The sequence below is a fragment of the Salmo trutta genome, chromosome 18 (genome assembly GCF_901001165.1).
Source record: "Salmo trutta chromosome 18, fSalTru1.1, whole genome shotgun sequence".
In the NCBI taxonomy this organism is placed as follows: Eukaryota; Metazoa; Chordata; class Actinopteri; order Salmoniformes; family Salmonidae; genus Salmo; species Salmo trutta.
The window spans coordinates 1,556,928-1,574,471 of NC_042974.1; the positions used below are offsets into that span (position 1 = coordinate 1,556,928).

The window sequence follows — 17,544 nt, forward strand, 5'->3', positions numbered from 1 at the left end:
GCGGTAGGATGTGTGATGCCAGCCATTAGCCGGTAGGATGTGTGATGCCAGCCATTAGCGGTAGGATGTGTGATGCCAGCCATTAGCGGTAGGATGTGTGATGCCAGCCATTAGAGGTAGGATGTGTGATGCCAGCCATTAGCCGGTAGGATGTGATGTGTCTGGAATATTAAACGAGCAGATGGTGCGCTAGGCAGCCGGATGTATTGTTGAAGGGAGGGCTCTGACTGGTGCGCGACAGCACTAACAAAGTAATAGTAACCTACAACATATTGTTTCGAGTATTCTGTCGGTATATTCCTGTATTCACACGATCTGACCAGTAGGATAGTGTAAATTAGACTACAGAAATTGTCTCCGGCGGATTTTAAAGCGAGGAAATAGGCTACCAAGCGGTGATAAATCCGTTTCTCGTGTTCTTTGAAACGTCGGGAATCAAAGCTCTGCCTCCCAGTGAACCGCTACACCGGCCGGCATGTCTTACCAAGGCAAGAAGAACATTCCCCGTTTGTCGGTAGGCACTCCTCGTTCATCGGTAGGTATATACGTTGTCGCCCCACACACCGGTATTATTTATCGATTGCAAAGACAAAATGGTAACCTAAATGGTGTGATAAATAGTATTTGAATAATCTTTCTTCTATTACACCCCTCACACGCACGCAACAACCGGCTACTGCTTTAGCCTTCAGACTTCACAATGTCAAAGCCCAAACAAGATACTCTCTTGGCATCGAATGTCTATTCCGTCCGGGTTATGTCATGACGTTTTCTTGAACGCTGCAAATAAAATGAAAACATACAGGCTATATAATGTAGGCTAACAATAACTTGTAGTGAATTGATCATGGCGGCGCCGGCCTCTATGGAATTATCAGAGAGCTGTCTCGCATTGTCGTATGTCCCCACATTTCAGTCAGTGATGTGATTGACTGGCATGTAGAATCCGGCTAAATAATATATTTGAATTGCGTATAATATCGTCCAATAAATGTTTTCCATTGAAAAGACTCAACAAAGATCTCAAACGTCCCAGAGATGCATTTCTAAGTGCCCATGACAGCCTATATCGTTAACTATCAAACCATGGACATCTTGCAGCCTAAACGGTCTGTCTGAGTCTCCGAAAGCCTCTATCTCTCCTGCTATTAAGGGTTTCCCCTTGTCGTTAAAACGGGACAGATTCATCCATGCGGAGGAAGGGAGCCCAGTTGAACGCTATAGCAACGGAGACAGGGCGTAGTTAGCGAGGCCACATTGAATCCTGTTTTCTTCCGGGCAATTTGACTGTACAGCCCTACAGTACAGGGCCGCTCCTTTAACCAGCATGACCCACATTCTCATCCTTTGGAATGATTCTCCCCAGCAGTTGAATAGGAAGCCATTAGAAAGGCTACATGACTAAAATCAATACAGAGGTTAAGACTGTCATAATTCCTAACTGTAACCAGAAGACCAGTGTGAGAGAAATGATAAGTGTTCCCTGGAACACACTTTCTGTATGGGAGGCACTGATGTTAGCTTACTGTCTGTTCTTCTGGGGCGGTGTCTGCCTGTCTATCTGCCTGTCTATCTGCCTGTCTCTCTCTCTGTTTGTCATTCTGTGTCTCTACCTGCCTGCATGTTTGCCTGTCTGCCCGTACGCCCATGTGTCTGTATGTCCGTCTGTCCATCCATCAGTCTGTCTACCAGCCACATTCTAAAAAAAAATCTGCATTAAAAACAACACAGCACAGGGTAAAAATCAGACAATACACATGGTATTATTTTTGACCCAGCCAGTTGAGCACTTAGTTGGGTTATTGAGCTACGACCCACTGGGTCAGATCAGAAGACTGGAGGCATGGATTTGTAGGGGCGTAGCTTTCAGATTATTGTTATTTTAGGCCACCCGTGAGAGTAAATATCATTCCGATCATCTGTTCTGTTCTGTTGTCTACACGTATTTAGGTTAAGCACTGACATTTTTGTAGTTTAACGAGACTTACTCAAAATGAGTGCCACAGGTGCATATGCATATCCCAATGTTGGGATAGTTACCACTTCGTTATGATATTTAAATAATCATGTTATTAACTGAATATTAAAATGTGTAATGTTCAGAAAATATTGAAGGACATTTTTAATTAGCAGTGTACAAAACATAACATGATGAACAGGAATGAAATTTACTCTCTCGGAATGGTCAACAAGACCTATCTGAAAGCCACGCCCCCAATAGGCCATACTTCCTGAAAATAGCATGACAATAACAACCCATTCGATGGTTAAATTAACCCATGTTTAGGTAATCCAAAGGCATGGCCTATTAGGGGGGCATGGCTTTCAGAGTTATTTTTGGCCACCCGTAAGAGTAAATGTCATTCTTATTCGTCATGTTGAGTTTGTACATGGCAAATTTCAATTATCCTTCAATATTTTTGCCTAATACATATTTTATTATACATTTAATGACATTATTATTTAAATATTTTAACAAGTTTGTAACAAGCCATAGACACTTTAAGGACCTCACTCTTGTGTAAGTGTCAGGGACGTCGTAAGGATAGGACCAAGGCGCAGCGGTTAAAGTGCTCATACTTAATTTATTTGATGAAAACACTTAAACAAAATAAACGTACGATGAAAAACAGTTCCATAAGGCACACAGGCTATACAGAAAATAACCACCCACAAAACACAAGTGAAACAAACCTCAACTAAATATGGCCTCCAATTAGAGGCAACGACAACCAGCTGCCTCTAATTGGAGGTCCTACCAAAAACCCAACATAGAAATAGAAAACTAGATTTAAACATAGAACCTAAACCAAAAACACCGAAACACACTAAACAAACACCCCTGCCACGCCCTGACCAAACTACAATGACAAATAACCCCTTTTACTGGTCAGGACATGACAGTAAGCCTTATTAAAGCTACAGAAGTGTCAGTGCTCAACATTAACACATGTTGACAAGACAACATAACAGATGAACTGGAATGACATTTACTCTCCTAGTGTTCTGATCTGACCCGATGGATCACAGCTCAGGAACCCAGCATCAACAACTCAACCTGGTTCTTCTTAAAGAAAACAATGGGTTTTTTGTGACCTAACTAGCTGGGTCAAAATAACCCAACGTGTGTTCTGTCCAATATTTACCCAAATTGAGTTGTTTTTATCCCAGCTATTTTTACAGTGCAATGTTTTTTTTGTCAACTCTGAACCTAAACTGTGTAGTCCTAGAGTGTAGAGCCACATCCCTCTGGTGTCATGGCTGTCTGTTGATCTGTCACTTCACATTATGGCTTCACTGTTGTCTTTCCCAGCAGGGTCTCTCTGCCCCTAAACTCACTGAGAACCTGTCTGTCTGTCTGTCTGTCTGTCTGTCTGTCTGTCTGTCTGTCTGTCTGTCTGTCTGTCTGTCTGTCTGTCTGTCTGTCTGGACTATTGTCTTTCCAAGCAGGGTCTCTCTACATCTAAACTCACTGAGAACCTCATTGTTAACAGGGTCTCTCTACATCTAAACTCACTGAGAACCTCGTTGTTAACAGGGTCTCTCTACATCTAAACTCATTGAGAACCTCATTGTTAACAGGGTCTCTCTACATCTAAACTCACTGAGAACCTCATTGTTAACAGGGTCTCTCTACATCTAAACTCACTGAGAACCTCGTTGTTAACATGGTCTCTCTACATCTACACTCACTGAGAACTTCATTGTTAACATGGTCTCTCTACATCTACACTCACTGAGAACCTTGTTGTTAACAGGGTCTCTCTACATCTACACTCACTGAGAACCTTGTTGTTAACAGGGTCTCTCTGCCCTAAACTCACTGAGAACCTCATTGTCCAACCCCCCTCTCTCCATCCACTGGTAAACGATCCACCACTGCTAGGTCTATGGATCAGCTAGTTTACATTAGGCCTATATTATAATATTGTATTAGTGCTAACTAAAGCATTGTGCTACTGTTTATACACACTACGTTCACTCCCCGTTGACTTTGTCCTATGACTGATCATAGTGTAAACTGAGTGCAAGGTGACAGCAGCAGAGGCAGTACTAGCTGGCAGAGGAACAGCCTTTAGAGAGGGCATTGTAGTTCCCCCCCCTCATTTGAGACCCCCTTGCCAAGGGAGAGGAGAGAGGGGAGGGGAGAGAGTGACTAGGGCTAGAGCTGGGGGAGAAGGGAGAGGAGAGAGGGGAGGGGAGAGAGTGACTAGGGCTAGAGCTGGGGGAGAAGGGAGAGGAGAGAGGGGAGGGGAGAGAGTGACTAGGGCTAGAGCTGGGGGAGAAGGGAGAGGAGAGAGGGGAGGGGAGAGAGTGACTAGGGCTAGAGCTGGGGGAGAAGGGAGAGGAGAGAGGGGAGGGGAGAGAGTGACTAGGGCTAGAGCTGGGGGAGAGGGAAGAGGAGAGAGGGGAGGGGAGAGAGTGACTAGGGCTAGAGCTGGGGGAGAAGGGAGAGGAGAGAGGGGAGGGGAGAGAGTGACTAGGGCTAGAGCTGGGGGAGAAGGGAGAGGAGAGAGGGGAGGGGAGAGAGGGACTAGGGCTAGAGCTGGGGGAGAAGGGAGAGGAGAGAGGGGAGGGGAGAGAGTGACTAGGGCTAGAGCTGGGGGAGAAGGGAGAGGAGAGAGGGGAGGGGAGAGAGTGACTAGGGCTAGAGCTGGGGGAGAAGGGAGAGGAGAGAGGGGAGGGGAGAGAGGGACTAGGGCTGGAGCTGGGGGAGAAGGGAGAGGAGAGAGTGACTGGAGCTGGATGAGAGTATGGCGAGAGGGGCTGGTGGAGGGTGGTTGTGGTGTAGGTCTGGTGGGTGTTGGTGGAGGGCTGGTGGAGGGTGGTTGTGGTGGAGGTCTGGTGGGTGGTGGTGGAGGTCTGGTGGGGGCTGGGTGGTGGAGGTCTGGTGGGTGGTGGAGGTCTGGTGGGTGGGTGGTGGAGGTCTGGTGGGTGGGTGGGTGGAGGTCTGGTGGGTGGGTGGTGGAGGTCTGGTGGGTGGGTGGTGGAGGTCTGGTGGGTGGGTGGAGGTCTGGTGGGTGGTGGTGGAGGTCTGGTGGGTGGTGGTGGAGGTCTGGTGGGTGGTAGAGGTCTGGTGGGTGGGTGGTGGAGGTCTGGTGGGTGGTGGTGGAGGTCTGGTGGGTGGTGGTGGAGGTCTGGTGGGTGGGTGGTGGAGGTCTGGTGGGTGGTGGTGGAGGTCTGGTGGGTGGGTGGAGGTCTGGTGGGTGGGTGGTGGAGGTCTGGTGGGTGGGTGGTGGAGGTCTGGTGGGTGGTGGTGGAGGTCTGGTGGGTGGGTGGTGGAGGTCTGGTGGGTGGTGGAGGTCTGGTGGGTGGTGGTGGAGTTCTGGTGGGTGGGTGGTGGAGGTCTGGTGGGTGGTGGTGGAGGTCTGGTGGGTGGGTGGTGGAGGTCTGGTGGGTGGTGGTGGAGGTCTGGTGGGTGGTGGTGGAGGTCTGGTGGGTGGTGGTGGAGGTCTGGTGGGTGGGTGGTGGAGGTCTGGTGGGTGGGTGGTAGAGATCTGGTGGGAGGATGCTACTGATGATTGGTTATAATGAACTCAGCTGACTCCTGCAACATGCTGTAGCTTCTACAGTGTAGCTTCTACAGTATACAGTGTAGCTTCTACGGTGTAGCTTCTACAGTATACAGTGTAGCTTCTACGGTGTAGCTTCTACAGTATGCAGTGTAGCTTCTGTGGTGTAGCTTCTGTGGTGTAGCGTCTGTGGTGTAGCTCATGCAGTGTAGCTTCTACGGTGTAGCTTCTGCAGTGTATCTTCTGCAGTGTAGCTTCTGCAGTGTAGCTTATACAGTGTAGCTTCTACAGTGTAGCTTCTACAGTGTAGCTTATGCAGTGTAGCTTCTATAGTGTAGCTTATGCAGTGTAGCTTCTACTACAGTATGCAGTGTAGCTTCTGCAGTGTAGCTTCTACAGTGTAGCTTATGCAGTGTAGCTTCTACAGTATACAGTGTAGCTTCTACAGTGTAGCTTCTACAGTATACAGCTTAGCTTCTGCAGTGTAGCTTCTGCAGTGTAGCTTTTGCAGTGTAGCTTATGCAGTGTAGCTTCTGAGGGTAGCTTCTGCAGTGTAGCTTCTACAATGTAGCTTCTAAAGTTTAGCTTCTGCAGTGTAGCTTATGCAGTGTAGCTTCTACAGTGTATCTTGTGCGGTGTAGCTTCTACAGTGTAGCTTCTATGGTGTAGCTTCTATGGTGTAGCTTCTACAGTGTAGCTTCTGCAGTGTAGCTTATGCAGTGTAGCTTCTGCAGTGTAGCTTCTAGAGTGTAGCTTCTGCATTGTAACTTATACAGTATAGCTTCTACAGTGTAGCTTATGCAGTGTTGCTTCTACAGTGTAGCTTCTGCAGTGTAGCTTCTGCAGTGTAGCTTTTGCAGTATCACTTCTATAGTGTAGCTTATGCAGTGTAGCTTCTATAGTGTAGCTTATGCAGTGTAGCTTCTACAGTATGCAGTGTAGCTTCTACAGTGTAGCTTCTACAGTATACAGTTTAGCTTCTGCAGTGTAGCTTCTGCAGTATCACTTCTATAGTGTAGCTTATGCAGTGTAGCTTCCATAGTATACAGTTTAGCTTCTGCAGTGTAGCTTCTGCAGTGTAGCTTATGTAGTGTACCCTACAGTGTCATTTGTGTGTACAGTCAAATTCTGTACTACCATCACAGAGAGAAAAGCATTATTCAACACTAACGACAGATGAAATTGATATGTGGACAGTCAAACACAGAGAACCCTGAGTCACATTGATGCTATGTCCCTTTGGATGTTACTGAATGCACTTTACACTTTATGCTGGGCAGCAGTTCTCTAACACTCACACACACACACACACACACACACACACACACACACACACACACACACACACACACACACACACACACACACACACACACACACACACACACACACACACACACACACACACACACCACACACACACACACACACTGTAATAATTAGAGATATTTATGATTAGAATACATTAGCTTTCATTTCCACTTCTCTTCTCATGGCTCGTTGATGTTTAAACCTTTCTTGAACTAACACTTGTCTTGTCTCAGCAGCACTGACCCTACTGATAGCTGCTTTATTACACTAGACTTTATGTGACTGAGATATGTGGTTGTCTCCCCAAGCTACCTTCAGGTGAATGTACTGACTGTTAGTTCTTCTGGATCAGAGTGTGTGTTAAATGACTAACATGTAAATGTGTGTTTGTGTTCCTCACTGCTGTTGATGATCCCTGTGTCTCCAGACTGATCGCCTCATTATCAAAGGAGGAAAGATCGTTAATGACGACCAGTCTTTCTACGCAGACGTCTATGTGGAGGATGGGACCATCAAGTAAGATGTTACTGTTAACACACACACAGATACACACACACACACACACACACACACACACACACACACACACACACACACACACACACACACACACACACACACACACACACACACACAGACAGATTGAGACACATACATACAGACAAAGACACAGAGGCAGACAGACATATAGACACAAACAGACAGACATATAGACACAGACAGACAGACAGACAGACAGACAGACAGACAGACAGACAGACAGACAGACAGGCAGACAGAGAGGCAGACAGAGAGGCAGACAGACATAGACACAGGCAGGCAGACAGGCAGACAGACAGGCAGACAGAGAGGCAGACAGATACACACACACAAACTGTTGTTGCTGTTAAAATGTGACCATTGTCCTGTACCATGGCCTGTGTCCTCCTCACCAGGCAGATTGGTGAGAACCTTTTAGTTCCAGGAGGGGTGAAGACGGTTGATGCCTACGGACACATTGTGATCCCCGGGGGCGTCGATGTGAACACCAGCCTCCAGACCACCCAGCTGGGCATGAGCCCTTCAGATGACTTCTACCACGGGACCAAGGCTGCCCTGGCAGGGGGCACCACCATGATCAGTAGGGTTCCTCTATTATACTGCTGACCCTAACTAACCCTAACTAACCCTAACTAACCTTAACTAACCCTAACTAACCCTAACTGACCTTAACTAACCCTAACCGTAACTAACCCTAACTAACCCTAACCTTAACTAACCTTAACTAACCTTAACTAACCCTAACTAACCCTAACCCTAACTAACCCTAACTAACCCTAACCCTAACTAACCTTAACTAACCCTAACATTGACTAACTCTAACTAACCCTAACTAACCCTAACCCTAACTTAACCTAACCCTAACTAACCCTAACTAACCCTAACCCACCATGATCAATAGGGTTTCTCTACGGTTTCTCCACCGTGCTTCTTTCACATGCATTGCTTGCTGTTTGGGGTTTTAGGCTGGGTTTCTGTACAGCACTTTGAGATATCAGCTGATGTAAGAAGGGCTATATAAATACATTTGATTTGATTTGATCTATTATACTGCTGACCCTAACTAACCCTAACTAACCATAACCTTAACTAACCCTAACCCACCATGATCAGTAGGGTTTCTCTATTATACTGCTGACCCTAACCCTAACTAACCCTAACCTTAACTAACCCTAACCAACCCTAACCTGAAAACCTCTTAAGGATCTGGGTATTTAACATACCCAAATCTAACTGCCTGTAGCTCAGGCCCTGAAGCAAGGATATGCATATTCTTGGTACCATTTGAAAGGAAACACTTTAAAGTGTATGTAAATGTGAAAGGAATGTAGGAGAATATAACACAATAGATCTGGTAAAAGATAATACAAAGAAAATACCAAACGTTATTTTGTACTTTTTTGTACCATCATCTTTGAAATGCAAGAGAAAGGCCATAATGTATTATTCCAGCCCAGGTGCAATTTAAATTTTGGCCACTAGATGGCAGCACTGCATGTGCAAAGTGTTAGACTGACAGAGAGGCTTTGAAGAGAGGGAGGAGGGGGGGGGGTAAAGGGAGAGGGCTGGAGGGAGGAGGGGGTGGTACAGGGAGAGAGAGGTGATATAGGGAGAGGGAGGGAGGTGGTACAGAGGGAGGGAGGGAGGGAGGGAGGTGGTACAGGGAGAGGGATGGAGGGAGGTGGAACAGGGAGAGGGATGGAGGGAGGTGGTACAGGGAGAGGGATGGAGGGAGGTGGTACAGGGAGAGGGATGGAGGGAGGTGGTACAGGGAGAGGGATGGAGGGAGGTAGAGGTGGTACAGGGAGAGGGATGGAGGGGGGTGGTACAGGGAGAGGGATGGAGGGAGGTGGAACAGGGAGTGGGATGGAGGGAGGAGGAGGTGGTACAGGGAGAGGGATGGAGAGGGGGTGGTACAGGGAGAGGGATGGAGGGAGGTGGAACAGGGAGAGGGATAGAGGGAGGAGGAGTTGGTACAGGGAGAGAGAGGTGATATAAGGAGAGTGGGGGGGAACAGAGGGAGGGAGGTGGTACAGGGACAGGGATGGAGGGGGGTGGTACAGGGAGAGGGATGGGGGGGGTGGTACAGGGAGAGGGATGGAGGGAGGTGGTACAGGGAGAGGGATGGAGGGAGGTGGTACAGGGAGAGGGATGGAGGGAGGTGGTACAGGGAGAGGGAGGGAGGAGGTACAGGGAGAGGGATGGAGGGAGGTGGTACAGGGAGAGGGATGGAGGGAGGTGGTACAGGGAGAGGGATGGAGGGAGGTGGTACAGGGAGAGGGATGGAGGGAGGTGGAACAGGGAGAGGGATGGAGGGAGGTGGTACAGGGAGAGGGATGGAGGGAGGTGGTACAGGGAGAGGGATGGAGGGAGGTGGTACAGGGAGAGGGATGGAGGGAGGTGGTACAGGGAGAGGGATGGAGGGAGGTGGAACAGGGAGAGGGATGGAGGGAGGTGGTACAGGGAGAGGGATGGAGGGAGGTGGTACAGCAAGAGGGATGGAGGGAGGTGGTACAGCAAGAGGGATGGAGGGAGGTGGTACAGGGAGAGGGATGGAGGGAGGTGGTACAGGGAGAGGGATGGAGGGAGGTGGTACAGGGAGAGGGATGGAGGGATCAGAACAGAGGGAGACAATTTGTGTTTCTTTGTGTCAGCGAGTGAGACAGGCTGGGAGGGAATCTCTGAGCGGTTAGAGACAGGGGGGAGATAAAGGGGGTAGACGGAGGAGAGCTGGAGGAGGGGAGAGCATGTCTGAGTGCTGCAGTTAGATCATCTGAAACAGGGTCACGCTAACCCAGCCTGTCAGAGAGACTTTACTCTGAACTCTTTACCCTCAAACCATCCTCCAGCTCCTAATGGATCGGTGTAAACAGCAGCACAGACCCCCATAGGGCTGTTATGTGAGCTGTGTTGTTAGGGATGTAACATTGGAGGCAATATCAGTCTGATGTTTTTAATGGCTACTTTTGTGACTTTGCGTCGTCTACGTTATTCGTGGATCGTCATTGATCTTGATAGAAAGAAACTGTGTTGACATGAGTTGAAGTCCTCTGCTCAGTGTGTGGTTTCCTCTCTCCCCTGTTAGTCCCATAGCTGACCTGGTCCTCTTCTTCTCTCCTCTCCTATAGCTGACCTGGTCCTCTTCTTCTCTCCTGTCCTATAGCTGACCTGGTCCTCCTCTTCTCTCCTGTCCTATAGCTGACCTAGTCTTCTTCTTCTCTCCTGTCCTATAGCTGACCTGGTCCTCTTCTTCTCTCCTGTCCTATAGCTGACCTGGTCCTCTTCTTCTCTCCTGTCCTATAGCTGACCTGGTCCTCCTCTTCTCTCCTGTCCTATAGCTGACCTAGTCTTCTTCTTCTCTCCTGTCCTATAGCTGACCTGGTCCTCCTCTTCTCTCCTGTCCTATAGCTGACCTGGTCCTCTTCTTCTCTCCTGTCCTATAGCTGACCTGGTCCTCCTCTTCTCTCCTGTCCTATAGCTGACCTGGTCCTCCTCTTCTCTCCTGTCCTATAGCTGACCTGGTCTCTCTCTCCTGTCCTATAGCTGACCTGGTCCTCCTCTTCTCTCCTGTCCTATAGCTGACCTGGTCCTCCTCTTCTCTCCTGTCCTATAGCTGACCTGGTCCTCCTCTTCTCTCCTGTCCTATAGCTGACCTGGTCCTCCTCTTCTCTCCTGTCCTATAGCTGACCTGGTCCTCCTCTTCTCTCCTGTCCTATAGCTGACCTGGTCCTCCTCTTCTCTCCTGTCCTATAGCTGACCTGGTCCTCCTCTTCTCTCCTGTCCTATAGCTGACCTGGTCCTCCTCTTCTCTCCTGTCCTATAGCTGACCTGGTCCTCCTCTTCTCTCCTGTCCTATAGCTGACCTAGTCCTCCTCTTCTCTCCTGTCCTATAGCTGACCTGGTCCTCCTCTTCTCTCCTGTCCTATAGCTGACCTGGTCCTCCTCTTCTCTCCTGTCTTATAGCTGACCTGGTCCTCCTCTTCTCTCCTGTCCTATAGCTGACCTGGTCCGTCTATAGCTGACCTGTCCCTCTTCTCCTGTCCTATAGCTGACCTGGTCCTCCTTCTCTCCTGTCCTATAGCTGACCTGGTCCTCCTCTTCTCCTATTTCCTATAGCTGACCTGGTCCTCCTCTTCTCTCCTGTCCTATAGCTGACCTGGTCCTCCTCTTCTCTCCTGTCCTATAGTTGACCTAGTCTTCTTCTTCTCTCCTGTCCTATAGCTGACCTGGTCCTCCTCTTCTCTCCTGTCCTATAGTTGACCTAGTCTTCTTCTTCTCTCCTGTCCTATAGCTGACCTGGTCCTCCTCTTCTCTCCTGTCCTATAGCTGACCCTGGTCCTCCTCTTCTCTCCTGTCCTATAGTTGACCTGGTCCTCTTCTTCTCTCCTGTCCTATAGCGGACCTGGTCCATCCTCTTCTCTCCTGTCCTATAGCTGACCTGGTCATCCTCTTCTCTCCTGTCCTATAGCTGACCTAGTCTTCTTCTTCTCTCCTGTCCTATAGCTGACCTGGTCCTCCTCTTCTCTCCTGTCCTATAGCTGACCTGGTCCTCCTCTTCTCTCCTGTCCTATAGCTGACCTGGTCCTCCTCTTCTCTCCTGTCCTATAGCTGACCTGGTCCTCCTCTTCTCTCCTGTCCTATAGTTGACCTGGTCCTCTTCTTCTCTCCTGTCCTCTAGTTGACCATGTGGTCCCTGAGCCTGGTGCCACCCTCCTGGGGGCCTACGACCAGTGGAAGGACATAGCAGACAGGGGGTCCTGCTGTGATTACTCCCTCCACATGGACATCACCCGCTGGCACGACGGACTCTTTGAAGAGATGGAGTGCCTGGTGAAGGATAAAGGTATTGTTTCAGGATGTTCAGGATCTGCCTGTGTTTGTCTTCAAATCTCAATCTGTCTGACACAAAACCACCCTATATGACTCTTCAATCGTTTCCCTACCATATAACTACTAGGTGAGAATACATTAGATGATATTACCAAAAATAACGTTGAAAGGGGTCATGTCCAGCTGTTAATGGTGTTGTGGGTGAACCCCAAGGAAACACAACGGGGTCATGTCCAGCTGTTAATGGTGTTGTGGTAATGTGTCTGATACCCAGCTGTTAATGGTGTTGTGGTAATGTGTCTGATACCCTGCTGTTAATGGTGTTGTGGTAATGTGTCTGATACCCAGCTGTTAATGGTGTTGTGGTAATGTGTCTGATACCCTGCTGTTAATGGTGTTGTGGTAATGTGTCTGATACCCTGCTGTTAATGGTGTTGTGGTAATGTGTCTGATACCCTGCTGTTAATGGTGTTGTGGTAATGTGTCTGATACCCAGCTGTTAATGGTGTTGTGGTAATGTGTCTGATACCCTGCTGTTAATGGTGTTGTGGTAATGTGTCTGATACCCTGCTGTTAATGGTGTTGTGGTAATGTGTCTGATACCCTGCTGTTAATGGTGTTGTGGTAATGTGTCTGATACCCTGCTGTTAATGGTGTTGTGGTAATGTGTTTGATACCCTGCTGTTAATGGTGTTGTGGTAATGTGTCTAATACCCTGCTGTTAATGGTGTTGTGGTAATGCATCTGATACCCTGCTGTTAATGGTGTTGTGGTAATGTGTCTGATACCCAGCTGTTAATGGTGTTGTGGTAATGTGTCTGATACCCTGCTGTTAGGAGAATACAGTGGTGTAGTTTTACTTTCAATCCCCCATGAAGAGCTGCTTTCTGCTGCTCTGCCTCCCTCATGTCAATGCCACACACACACACACACACACACACACACACACACACACACACACACACACACACACACACACACACACACACACACACACACACACACACACACACACACACACACACACATTTCCTTGTCTTAGACATCACAGAGAGCAGGCATGGCTTTGGGGTAACTGCGTGTTAGTCTTAGACATTAGGGCATGTGAGGTCACAGTGTGGCTGAGAGAGTCTGCATGTTTCTGAGATGCCGTGCAGCTAGACGATTACTGCAGGTGACAACACAAAACTAGAGACACATACTGTACATGAGATGATGCTCACACTCACTAATCCACACAGACAGCCAGGCAGTCCACCAACTCTCTCTCACCCAGCTGAACTACACTCACTAATCCACACAGACAGCCAGTCAGCCCACCAACTCTCTCTCACCCAGCTGACCTACACTCACTAATCCATACAGACAGCCAGGCAGCCCACCAACTCTCTCTCACCCAGCTGAACTACACTCACTAATCCACACAGACAGCCAGTCAGCCCACCAACTCTCTCTCACCCAGCTGACCTACACTCACTAATCCATACAGACAGCCAGGCAGCCCACCAACTCTCTCTCACCCAGCTGAACTACACTCACTAATCCATACAGACAGCCAGGCAGCCCACCAACTCTCTCTCACCCAGCTGACCTACACTCACTAATCCACACAGACAGCCAGTCAGCCCACCAACTCTCTCTCACCCAGCTGATCTCTCACACTCACTAATCCACACAGACAGTCAGTCAGCCCACCAACTCTCTCTCACCCAGCTGAACTCTCACACTCACTAATCCACACAGACAGCCAGGCAGCCCACCAACTCTCTCTCACCCAGCTGACCTACACTCACTAATCCACACAGACAGCCAGTCAGCCCACCAACTCTCTCTCACCCAGCTGAACTACACTCACTAATCCACACAGACAGCCAGTCAGCCCACCAACTCTCTCTCACCCAGCTGAACTACACTCACTAATCCACACAGACAGCCAGTCAGCCCACCAACTTTCTCTCACCCAGCTGACCTCTCTCACGCACACAACCACACAACCATATGTCCACACAGGAGCGCACAGACATATACACACATCTGCACATGCCTGTGATTTTCAAATACGAGGAATTCAATTCCTTGAAAACGTTTGAAATGTTTTATGTTTGAATTTTTCCAGGAGTCAATTCCTTCTTGATCTTCATGGCTTATAAGGACAAATTCCAGAGCTCAGATAGTCAGGTAAGTTTGATTTCTTCTAACAATTTCTTCAGACGTCTCTAAAATGTAATGTAAACAGTAACCTTGGGTGTTTCACAATATGCATACTACCATGCTCCATACTCTCATGCTCCCAGTGTATTTTCCGAGGACGTTCTCTTGAGTAAAACATTCCATTTGAGCAGCACTCCCCCTACTGTATTACCTCACACTGAGCAGCACCTCCCCCTACTGTATTACCTCACGCTGAGCAGCACTCCCCCTATTGTATTACCTCACGCTGAGCAGCACTCCCCCTACTGTATTACCTCACGCTGAGCAGCACTCCCCCTACTGTATTACCTCACGCTGAGCAGCACTCCCCCTATTGTATTACCTCACGCTGAGCAGCACTCCCCCTACTGTATTATCTCACGCTGAGCAGCACTCCCCCTACTGTATTACCTCACACTGAGCAGCACTCCCCCTACTGTATTATCTCACGCTGAGCAGCACTCCCCCTACTGTATTACCTCACGCTGAGCAGCACTCCCCCTACTGTATTACCTCACACTGAGCAGCACTCCCCCTACTGTATTACCTCACACTGAGCAGCACTCCCCCTACTGTATTACCTCACACTGAGCAGCACTCCCTCTACTGTATTACCTCACGCTGAGCAGCACTCTCCCTACTGTATTACCTCACGCTGAGCAGCACTCCCCCTACTGTATTACCTCACACTGAGCAGCACTCCCTCTACTGTATTACCTCACACTGAGCAGCACTCCCCCTACTGTATTACCTCACACTGAGCAGCACTCCCTCTACTGTATTACCTCACACTGAGCAGCACTCCCCCTACTGTATTACCTCACACTGAGCAGCACTCCCCCTACTGTATTACCTCACACTGAGCAGCACTCCCCCTACTGTATTACCTCACGCTGAGCAGCACTCCCCCTACTGTATTACCTCACGCTGAGCTGCACTCCCCTACTGTATTACCTCACGCTGAGCAGCACTCCCTCTACTGTATTACCTCACGCTGAGCAGCACTCCCCCTACTGGATTACCTCACGCTGAGCAGCACTCCCTCTACTGTATTACCTCACGCTGAGCAACACTCTCCCTACTGTATTACCTCACGCTGAGCAGCACTCCCCCTACTGTATTACCTCACTCTGCACCTCCACATTCACTGAATCTTCGTCCAGCCAGGACATTGGCAACAATAGAGACCAAACAAGAGAACGTACTCAAGAGAACGCATTTAGAGCATGAGAGTGTGGAGCACGGTAGTATGCATTTTGAGAAACACCCATCCCCCGACCCTCCCGTGCTCCAATATGCGTGCTCAGAGCACGGTGGTATGCATTTTGAGAAACACACCTTGTTTTTATCTCTTTCCCATGCCAGATGTATGAGATTTTTGGTATCATTAGAGACCTGGGTGCCATCGCTCAGGTTCACGCTGAGAACGGAGACATCATTGACGAGGTAGGCTGCTGTACTGTTTGCCTTGAAAGACTTATTTTACTACTGGCCTTTGACAGTGACTGTGCATATCTCTCCTTGGCAAAGGACATCTTCAGTTGCCATATTTCCCCTTCTATCTATAAAGGAGCAGAGTAAACTGTCGTCTTTGATTGGACTATGTGAAGTGTAGTTTCCATCTTTCCCCTTCTATCTATATAGGAGCAGAATAAACTGTCGTCTTTGATTGGACTATGTGAAGTGTAGTTTCTGTCTTTCCCCTTCTATCTATATAGGAGCAGAATAAACTGTCGTCTTTGATTGGACTATGTGAAGTGTAGTTTCCATCTTTCCCCTTCTATCTATATAGGAGCAGAATAAACTGTCGTCTTTGATTGGACCATGTGAAGTGTAGTTTCCATATTTCCCCTTCTATCTATATAGGAGCAGAATAAACTGTCATCTTTGATTGGACCATGTGAAGTGTAGTTTCCATCTTTCTCCTTCTATCTATATAGGAGCAGAATAAACTGTCATATTTGATTGGACCATGTGAAGTGTAGTTTCCATCTTTCCCCTTCTATCTATGTAGGAGCAGAAGCGACTACTGGAGCTGGGGATCACTGGGCCTGAGGGACATGTGCTGTGTCACCCAGAGGAGGTAGGGACTTCCTGTCTCTGTATAAACAATAGGCTCATTTACATGATCACAATACAGTATCTTGTTAAGAGCCAGTGATATTGTTTGTGCCAGAGTGGTTTGAAACCTGGAGACTAGACATGCCATTGCTTGTTGAAAATACCTTGTGGATGAATTTACCACTCTCCCATTGATGCAATAATGGAAATGAGACTGAATATTGTAATCTCAATCAATCAATCAATCAAATGTATTTTATTAAAGCCCTTTTTACATCAGCTGTAGTCACAAAGTGCTAAAACCCCAAACAGCAAGCAATGTTGATGTAGAAGCACGGTGGCTAGGAAAAACTCTCTAAATAGGCAGGAACCTAGGAAGAAACCTAGAGAGGAACCAGGATCCGAGGAGTGGCCCGTCCTCTTTTACATTTTTTTTTGTATCTTTATTTAACTAGGCAAGTCAGTTAAAAACATATTCTTATTAACAATGACGGCCTCCCAGAAGGCAAAAGGCCTCCTGCGGGGACGGGGGCTGGGATTAAAAATAAATAAATAAAATATAAATATAGGACAAAACACACATCACGACAAGAGGGACAACACAACACTACATAAGAGAGACCTAAGACAACAACATAGCAAGGCAGCAACACATGACAACACAGCATGGTAGCAACACAACATGACAACAACATGGTAGCAACACAGCATGGTAGCAACACAAAACATGGTACAAATATTATTGGGCACAGACAACAGTACAAAGGGCAAGAAGGTAGAGACAACAATACATCACACAAAGCAGACACAACTGTCAGTAAGTGTGTCCATGATTGAGTCTTTGAATGAAGAGATTGAGATAAAACTGTCCAGTGCTGAGTGTTTGTTGCAGCTCGTTCCATTCGCTGGCTGCAGTGAACTGAAAAGAGAAGCGACCCAGGGATGTGTGTACTTTGGGGACCTTTAACAGAATGTGACTGGCAGAACGGGTGTTGTATGTGGAGGATGAGGGCTGCAGAATATATCTCAGATAGGGGGAGGGAGGCCTAAGAGGGTTTTATAAATAAGCATCAACCAGTGGATCTTGCGACGGGTATAC

General features: G+C 48.1%; 1 protein-coding gene across 2 annotated transcripts in view; it reads left to right on the forward strand.

The window, feature by feature from the left end:
* The first annotated feature begins 112 nt into the window (after positions 1 to 112).
* Positions 113 to 17,544, forward strand: part of LOC115152718 (dihydropyrimidinase-related protein 2) — a 29,890-nt gene continuing 12,458 nt past the window's right edge. The window contains exons 1-7 of one of the 2 annotated variants that reach the window (XM_029697466.1): positions 113 to 535; positions 7,252 to 7,340; positions 7,760 to 7,944; positions 12,043 to 12,207; positions 14,311 to 14,372; positions 15,750 to 15,830; positions 16,399 to 16,467. In XM_029697466.1, the coding sequence (XP_029553326.1) occupies positions 476 to 535; positions 7,252 to 7,340; positions 7,760 to 7,944; positions 12,043 to 12,207; positions 14,311 to 14,372; positions 15,750 to 15,830; positions 16,399 to 16,467 (711 nt within the window). In that variant the 5' untranslated portion in view covers positions 113 to 475. The remainder of the gene's footprint in view (positions 536 to 7,251; positions 7,341 to 7,759; positions 7,945 to 12,042; positions 12,208 to 14,310; positions 14,373 to 15,749; positions 15,831 to 16,398; positions 16,468 to 17,544) is intronic. The other variant, XM_029697467.1, reaches the window with a different exon arrangement.